The sequence below is a fragment of the Mus caroli genome, chromosome 11, assembly GCF_900094665.2.
Source record: "Mus caroli chromosome 11, CAROLI_EIJ_v1.1, whole genome shotgun sequence".
Lineage (NCBI taxonomy): Eukaryota > Metazoa > Chordata > Mammalia > Rodentia > Muridae > Mus > Mus caroli.
In genome coordinates, this window is record NC_034580.1 from 55,342,449 (window position 1) to 55,351,798 (window position 9,350).

General features: G+C 50.0%; 1 protein-coding gene across 2 annotated transcripts in view; it reads left to right on the forward strand.

The window, feature by feature from the left end:
• Myo15a (myosin XVA) overlaps nt 1-9,350 on the forward strand; it is a 51,640-nt gene that overhangs the window by 40,222 nt on the left and 2,068 nt on the right. For both annotated transcript variants that reach the window (XM_021176540.1, XM_021176541.1), the window contains 7 exons: nt 1,174-1,268; nt 1,488-1,565; nt 2,386-2,482; nt 4,747-4,907; nt 5,625-5,758; nt 8,015-8,148; nt 8,380-8,513. In XM_021176540.1, coding sequence (XP_021032199.1) covers nt 1,174-1,268; nt 1,488-1,565; nt 2,386-2,482; nt 4,747-4,907; nt 5,625-5,758; nt 8,015-8,148; nt 8,380-8,513 — 833 coding nt within the window. The remainder of the gene's footprint in view (nt 1-1,173; nt 1,269-1,487; nt 1,566-2,385; nt 2,483-4,746; nt 4,908-5,624; nt 5,759-8,014; nt 8,149-8,379; nt 8,514-9,350) is intronic.

Genomic DNA, 9,350 nt, shown 5'->3' on the forward strand with positions numbered 1-9,350 from the left:
CTCTGCCTCTCTGCCTCTCTGCCTCTCTGCCTCTCTGCCTCTCTGCCTCTCTGCCTCTCTGCCTCTCTGCCTCTCTGCCTCTGCCTGCCTCCCTGCCTCTGCCTCTGCCAGACTGGGATTAAAGGAGTCACTACACCCAGCCTTCATCTATCTATCTTTTACCTCCCAGGGCCACTTGCCTAGGGACACAACCAACTACAGTGAGCCAGGCCTTCCCACACCAATCATTACTCAAGCAAATGGGGGGCTGGAGAGATGGCTCAGCGGTTAAGAGCACTGACTGCTCTTCCAATGGTCCTGAGTTCAATTCCCAGCAACCACACGGTGGCTCACAACCATCTGTAATAGGATCTGATGCCCTCTTCTGGTGTGTCTGAAAATAGCTACAGTGTATTCATAAGCATAAAATAAATAGATGTTTTTATAAAAAAAAAAAAAGAAAGAAAAAGAAAATGCCCCATAGACATGTCAACGGACCAATCTGACAGGACATTTCCTCAACTGAGGATTTCCTGTTCCTGGTGTCTCTAGGTTGTGTCAAATTGACAAAATAAATAAATAAATAAATAAATAAATAAATAAATAAATAGTGATTACGTGCACTAAGACCCTAATTCTAGGGGCTGGGGCCCTCTAATCAGTTATAATGATGGCAGCCATAGAGAATGAGTCCCTCCCCCTGAATCTTCCTCTGACTATTGACTGACAGGGATAAGTAGGGAAGGGCTCTCGGGTGGGAGATGACTACAGAATGTGCCCTGGACTTCCTGACTCCACCGTGGAGAGGGGGAATATACTGCTTAGCTTAGATGCGTGGAGCATCGAAGAAGGGGGTCTCTGCCCTGTGCTGTTCAGTGAAACCAGGCACTTGGTATGTAGTCCTGGTTGACAGGGACTGGGCACCATCATGCCATCCATCGAGCCATTTGAGAGCGAGTAACAGGCAACCACTAAGGAGTATAAGTATCTCTAGGTCCACACAAAGCCAAGGGCAAGACACATTATAACCGCATGAGGTGTACATTTGGCTCCTGCTCAAGGTCCTAATCTTGGTGAACGACTGCCCCTTGCTGAGTTCACTTTTCTCAGCTAGCAAAATGGGGATGAGACCTGTTCCTCCCAGGGAGCTCGTGGCTGGGGTAAGAGGAACCTTTTCCTCCATGGCCTTTGCAGGGATTGCCAAGGCCTGTGAACAGAACCTGCAGAAGACCTTGCGTTTTGGAGGCCGTCTGGAGTTCCCCAGCAATATGGAGCTCCGTGCTATGTTGGTGAGCCTACAGCAGGGCTGGGGGTGTTGAGAGGAGTGGGAGACACAAGCTCTGCCCAGAGCCCCTGGCTAGACCCATGTGCACTGCATGGTGTGTAAAGATAGTTCCTGTCCATCGTCACACATGAAGGTTCCTGCACAGACATGTCTCTGGATCAGGGGACTCCCATGAGGGAGAGAGGGTCCAGGTCTTCATCTTTCTCCTGCTTACCTACCCCAGGCAGGCCGCAGTTCCAAGAGGCAGCTCTTTCTTCTTCCAGGAGGCCTTGAACGCCATCTGAAAATCAAAACGTGCACGGTAAGGGAGAGTGTCTCAGCAAGCTGGTGCTGAAGGGTAGGGATACCAGGCTCTGGGTTGGGTGGGGTGAGCATCAGTGATCCAGCAGTCCACCCACAGCCTCATGGGACACGGCTGACAGTTAGTTGCTCCTCTACTACAGTGGGTTCAGTGTCTGCAGATTCAACCAACTGTAGATGGAAAATGCTTAAGAAAAGTCACATTGGAACAGTACAGATTCTTTTCTTGCCTTTCTCTAAGCAATATCATATGACATATGTCTACACAGCATTCTACTATGTTTGCTATTATCAGTTAAGACTTGATTGAAGCTGGGCGTTGGTGGCGCACGCCTTTAATCCCAACACTCTGGAGGCAGAGGCAGGCAGATTTCTGAGTTTGAGGCTAGCCTGGTCTACAGAGTGAGTTCCAGGGTAGCCAGGGCTACACAAAGAAACCCTGTCTCAAAAAAACAAAACAAAAAAACCAAAAACAACAACAAAACAAAAACAAAAAACAAACAAACAAACAAGTTTTTTGAAAATCTAGGAAGGATATGTGTGGGTCGTATGCAGATAACTAGGCAATTTTAAGTAATCGACTTGACCGACCGTCTTGGAAGTCTGGTGTCTTCAGGACATCTTGCAATAAGTCCCTTATAGATACTGAGTGTAGACAGAAACAGACTTCAAGAGGTTACGAATCACACAGCCTAGAGTCACACAGAGAGTGTGAAATCAGGAGCCAGTTCCAAAAGCTATATCCTGTCAGGCTGAGCCACAGAGTCCTGTGCCCCTTGGTTAGTGGCTAAGGCCCAGCTTGACCTCTCTGGCCTTCCCAGGTGGCCCTGGATGTCATAGAGGGGCTCTGTACCGAGATGGCCCTGACACGCCCTGAAGCCTTTGATGAGTATGTCATTTTTGTGGTCACCAACCGAGGTGAGTAGCCAGGAGGATGGAACATCCTAGACTCCTTCATGACTCAGCACCACCTTTGGCCATGGGAGCCTCTCTACCCTGCCCTGATGGTCAGGCCGAAGGTCACTTTCTCTGAAGCCCACATTCTCCAGGAGAGAGGGCCTCTGCAGTAATGAGCTTGCTCCCCAAGCCTCTCATTTCTTCCCAAAACTGTCTCCCCTTCCAGACTGGGGTTCATGGAGGACAGAACCTCTGGATCCTGTTCTGGTCTCTCAGGCCCCTCGGGGCCTCCTCAGTCACAGAAACTGGTCTTTTGATTCATACAGTTTGGGAAAGTTTCATCCATACAATCAGCCACACGAAATCCTACATAGAAACATTTACCCCAGCCCTCAAGACCCTCACGGGAGCATGTGACCTCCTCTTAAGGTCTCGGTGGGCCCTTCTCCTAAGGGGCTCTAGGTACACAGGAAACCTCTCACACAACCCCAAACCCCTCCAATTTGCAGCATACCCACTCCAGGCTAGTCTTGCCTTCCACCTACTGGTAGTCAGAGCCATCTCCAGTCATCCTGCATGAGTGCCTGGGCTCTTCCTACCCCGGGTCCAGCCAGGACAGAGGGGGATGGGCAAGGCAGGTAGCAGAATGGCTGGAACAGTAGGCATGCTTTGAGCATATAGTAGACACGATTCAAAGTAGTTAGTGGTACAAAGCCTGTGATTGATCTGTTTGGTTTTGTTTGAGGATATGCTGGGAATCAAACCCAGGGTCTCGTGGATCCGAGGCAAGCCTTCTATGACTGAGAAATGCCCCCACCCCCAGACCCTAATGCTATAAAGTCTTTTAAGTCTCACAACAACTCCGTACAGCAGACTCTTCTCTTTGCTGTTTACAGTTGGGGAAATCAAGGCCCAGCAAAGCTGTATTAGTTTTCTGGTGATTGCTATAGCACACCAGAAGCTCAGTGACTGATCATCACAGATGCGTTAGCTTACAGTTCTGAGAGCCAGAAACTAAAAGACGAACGTGGCCAAGACTTCTTCCTTCTGGAAGCTTCAGGGGAGGCTCCGTTTTCAACCTTTCCCAGCTTCTCCAAGCCACCCACTGATTGGCTTGGGGCTCCTTCCCTTTCTCTGAAGCCAAGAGTGGGGTCTTCAGATGTCTTTCTCTTGCCCCAGCCTCAACTCTGCCCCCCCCCCCGCCAACATCTCTGACTTGAGCCTCTTGCCTCTCTTTTAGCATTTTTAGTGCCTCCATTTGGCCTGAAATCTAAGATTCTTAATCCTTTTGCCATAAAGTGACATAGTCACAAATTCTAGGCATTAGGATATTGCTAACTCTAGAGACTGTTCTCGGACACCACAGTGACCTGCTCAAGGTTGCACAGTGGAGGTCAGAACCAGGCAATCTGGCCACAGGATTCTGGACTCTTATCATCAAGCCAAGTAGCCCTCCATAGTACAGCTTTATTGAAGAGGCGGGGCGATGTCTCAGTTAGGGTTTTATTGCTATGAAGAAACACCATGACCAAAGCAACTCTTACAAAAGAAAACATTTAATTGGGGCTGGCTTATAGTTTCAGAGGCCCAGTCCATTCTCATCATGGTGGGAAGTGTCACAGCGTCTGGGTAGACATGGGGCTGGAGAAGGAGCTGAGAGTCCTCAGGCAGAAAGAGACTGTGTTCCACAGTGTGCAGAGCTTGAACATAGGAGACCTCAAAGCCCACCCCTACAGTGACACACTTCCTCCAACAAGGCCACACCTACTCGGACAAGGAAGGCCACACCTCCTAATAGTGTCATTCCCCATGGGCCAAGCATTCCAACATATGACTCTATGGGAGCCATTCCTCTTCAGTCGATCACAGACAGGTAGCAGAACATCAGTGCAAGGCAGAAGCATGTGCACCTCTCCCAGCTTAGAGCTCATGCCTTCAACCCTATCCACCGCAGATGTCCAGCAAGAGGGCTCTCCTGAAGGAGGTCTGCAGAAAAGCTCCTGGCTAAGGTCTACTGTGCTTCTCTGGAAAGGAGCTGGGATTTCTCAGTGCAGCATCCAAGGCCTTTTCTAGACCCTAGTAGGCATTGCAGAGCACTCAAAGCCCCTTCTCTTGTTCCCTTGGATGGGAACTGATCCTCCTGGCATCCTGTTCTATAGGTTTGTTCCCCTTAGTAAGGAAGCTGCATCTTTGCTGGCGACAATGCACTTGGCTGCCAGGCTGGTGCTGCATGTGGCTTAGACCCCAGTGTTCCTTCTTCCAGCCGTGCCTCTTTCTCCCTGCAGGCCAGCATGTGTGTCCACTAAGCTGCCGGGCCTACATACTGGATGTGGCCTCAGAGATGGAGCAGGTGGATGGGGGCTACACACTCTGGTTCCGGCGGGTGCTTTGGGATCAGCCACTGAAGTTCGAGAATGAGCTGTATGTGACCATGCACTACAATCAGGTCAGAGATGCGACCTCCCTATTGCTCTGAACCTACAGTGCCACGCCCAGATGCTTGGGGAACTTGGGGAACTTGTACCAAAGCTTTAGCAATTCCACTTACAAAACACAACCACATTGTTGGATGTGGTCATGTATGCCTTGAATTCTAGTGCTCAGGAGGCAGAAGCAGGCAGATCTCTGTGAGTTAGAGGCCAGCCTGGTCTATATAGCAAGCTCCGGGCCAGCTAGGGCTATATAGAAAGATCTTTTCTGAAACACACAGCAACTTCATTCTGGGACCACATAGTGTTGAGACCTACCTCTGCATAGCCTGGTAGTGTGCTATGCTACTCAAGGACCAGCAGAAACGATGCAAACTGGTTCTGCCCCAGATTTACAGGTCTGGAGACTCTAGATGAAACTCTAGGGTCTGTTTTGACACACTCTCTGGCTTGGGTCTCAATTTCGAGAAACATGTATCTAATGTTTACTGGTTGTGTTTTGTTTTACACTCTTCCCGTGTTTCTATGGAAACTCCGTTATAGTTTTCATCCCTCAGAGCTCTGCTCCCATATGCATCTATCCTCATTCCTCATAAACCAGAAAACCAACGAACCATAAACTCCTAAAACTGGGGAGGACTGGAGTCAGTGCAATGGCCTGACTCAGAGCCCCTGACCACGGATGCCTGAGAGCGCTGCTGTCCAGCAGTTCCTCATGCAACTGCTTCCTGCAGGTTCTGCCAGACTACCTGAAGGGCCTCTTTAGCAGTGTGCCTGCCAGGCAGCCCACAGAGCAACAACTACAGCAGGTGTCCAAGCTGGCTTCACTGCAGCACCGAGCCAAGGACCACTTCTACCTGCCCAGTGTGTGAGCACCTGTCTACTTGTCTCAACTGGGAGGGAGGGCAGGCCACCCATCCCCTCTTATCTCACAACTGCTCATCCTAGGCTCCAGTTTCCCCTCTGTACCAATCAGACTGGAAGAGGTTTTCCTGGCCCGGAAGCTCCTTTCCTTTCCTGCAGTGCATTGTTATTGCTCAGAACACATGTAATGATCAATGAAAAATTTCAAGACACATATGCCTTGGAGGCCAAAAACTATACACATAAACATTCACTGAGTCAGGTGTGGGGCCTCATGCCTATAATCCCAGCCATGGAGATGCTAAAACAAGAGGATCACTTGATCCCAGGCACTCAAGGGTACACTGGGTAGGCCAGTGGGAACCCCATCTCAGAACATAAATCGACACGGAGCTTGCCAATTCATTTCACAAGGATAATATAGCTGTTCTGTGTTAATACATGCAGAGTGTGGTGAGAGCCGACCATGGTGCAGGAGTGAGAAACCCAGCACTGTCTGACATTTGTGAACTGACCCGAGGGTGACTCACCCGAGGTCAGCTTGTCATCATTTCACTGTCTCTGAGAGGCTTCACAGTTCATGTGTGAGAGGATGAGAGTGGGGGAGAGGCAAATGGCATGTTGGTTTCCACTGTGAAAATGGATATGGCCTCAAAGCCCCTGGACCACACTTTAAGAAGCCCTGCCCCCTGTGTGAACAACAGCAAGATTCTCTCTCTCTCTCTCTCTCTCTCTCTCTCTCTCTCTCTCTCTCTCTCTCTCTGTGTGTGTGTCTCCCCCCCCCCCTTTCTTTAAATATTTATTTATTTTTATGTGCATTGGTGTTTTGCCTACATGTGTATCTGTGTGAGGGTGACAGGTCCCATGGAAATGGAGTTACAGACAGTTGTGAGCTGCCAGGTGGGTGCTGGGAATTGAACTCAGGACCTTTGGAAGAGCAGCCAGTGTTCTTAACCATAGAGCCATCTCTGCAGCCTGCAACATACTTACTCTCTTTAGTATGTGTATTTCATGCCTGTGCTGCAGAGAATGCTCCCCCCCCACCCCGTTTTTCCACAACAGGGTCTCGTGTAGTCTACATTGGCCTAGTATGTAAGTATGCAGCTGGGGATGACACTGAACTGTGTCCACCTCCCAAATGCTAAGATTTCCAGGCCTGAACCAGCACACCCAACACACGAGTCACTTGTCATGGAATGATTGTGAACAGGAAGAAAAGACCCTGAGAAGTATAATCCAGAGGCGAGGAGATGGCTCACTCCATAAAGTGCTACCACACCAGCATGAGGGCCTTAGCTTACACCCCACCAGTGGCCCACAGGAAGTGCCAGACATGGTAGCATGTGCCTAGAATCCCAGGGCTTGGAAGGTCAGATAGAAGGCTCCCTGGGGCTTGCTGTCCAGATAGTCTACCTACTCAGTGCCTCCAAGTTCTGAAAAAAATAATTGAAACCAGATGTCATTCCCAGCTTACATACTAGGCCAGCATCCCAGCATTCAGGAGATAGAGGCAAGCAGGCTAGAGTTTGAGGTTAGCCTGGTCTACATAGTAAGTCTCAAGCCAGCCAATACCACATAGTGATATCCTGTCTCAAAACAACCAAAGAAGCACACATCAATAATAAATAATAATAATAACAGTAATAATAATAACAGCAACAACAATTCAGGAAAATATTCAACACTTATCTCTGGCCTCTTACCCAAGCAGGGCAGGGGAACTCTGGGAGGGGAAGGGACTGCCTCAACTTCTCCTAGCCCCTTTCCCAACTGCAGCCCAGGGTGGGTTGGAGGGTCTGGGACTGCTGTTGTTATTTTCTACATGCCCACAAGCCATAAGGTCTGTCTTGAGAGATTCTGCATATGGCCAGGAGGAGGGTGAGAGCAGGATCAGGGACAGGTGGGGATAATGGCCCTGGGGTCTCGGCCAGTTTCCTGTGTGGCACACCTGGATGCCTTCCCCCACCTTTGTGCCTTTAGCCTCTTTGCCTTGAGCTGCCCGCTTGGGTGCTAAGTGTGGATTCACATCTTACCCTTTTTACACTACCTCTCTCCCCATCACTACATGACCTCTTGGTGACCTCTCAAAGCCTCAGCTCCCTCAGCTGTGAGCAGGGACCCTGTATTCCCTTTCCATGCTCCCCTATATTTAATAACCCAGGCAAGTACGGCAGCGATGTCTGCTTGATGTCATGTCTACTTTGCAGTGGGGATGGGCAGGTGACAGGGTTCTCAGGAGCCCTCTACCCTCTGAACACAGGCGTGAAGTCCAAGAGTACATCCCAGCCCAGCTCTACCACACCACGGCCGGTGACACCTGGCTCAACCTGGTTAGCCAACACCGGCAGCAGACTCAGGCGCTCAGTCCCCACCAGGCCCGTGCTCAGTTCCTGGGTGAGAGCTGACTGGGCGGAGGGCTGGAGGCGTGGGAGGGGACGCTGAGCTGAGGGTGGCTAGAGGGAGGCTGGAAATGCTATTTTCTTTGTACAAAAGCAGGGTTTGGTGGTAGCTGAGCTGCCTGCCTATTTGGAAAGACTTGTTACCACTATCGCCTGGTGGCTCAGGGCAATGGCTGCCCTGTTGTGCTGGCGCAGGTGTCCTGATCACAGGCTCTCCACACCGCAGGCCTCCTCAGTGCCTTCCCCTTGTTTGGCTCCTCCTTCTTCTTCATCCAGAGCTGCAGCAATGTCTTGGTGCCAGCCCCCTGTATCCTTGCTGTCAACCATAACGGCCTCAACTTCCTCAGCACCAAGACCCATGTGAGTGATGTCTGCCAGGCCCTGTCCACCCGTCCTCTTCTGTCCTTTCGTACTCCATCAACTCTTGGGGACAAAGATGCCTGCTACACATTTACCCCTGCATAGTCTGCAGCCAGTTCCTTCCCCTTAAGAGCCTTCCTTTGGAAAGTGGAAATCATACAGTTCTGGCCCAAATAGGGCTGTGTGAAAAGAGACATGTAGGGAAACACATGGAGAGCATGTGGTTAGCATAACAGGCCGCTGCAGCTTCATGCCACAGGCTGGGAGCCCTGTGCAATGCAAGGTGACATTTCCAAGTTTTCTGAAGCTTTCAAGCTTTGGTTTCTCCTTGGCTATAGGCAGGAACATCTTGTGTCCCCATGTGGCCTCTCTGTAGGGGCACATCCCTGGTGTCCGTGTGTCCAACTTTCCTCTTCTTATAAGGACAGTAGTCATGCTGGAATTGAGCCTAACCCAGTGGCCTCATTTTAACTGACTTACCTCTCTTGGCGGGGCTGTATAAATTTGTGGCCCAGGCTGATTAACCTGACTCAGTTTTCCAACAGTAGGATTACAGACAAACACTACCATGCCTACCTTTATCTCTCTACCTTGTGATAGGATGGAATCCAGGGTCCCCAACACCAGGCAAGCATTCTATCCCTGACCCCTTAACCCCCTTTTTACACTTTCTGCTTCCAAATATAGTCAGGTCCCCGGGAGCTAGGGCTTTCTATAGCCATCAAGGAGCTAGACTTGCTACACTTTTCTTAGTTTTCTTTTTCTTTTTCTTTCTTTCTTTCTTTTCTTTTTTTTTTTTTTTGTTTTTCAAGACAGGGTTTCTCTGTATAGCCCTGG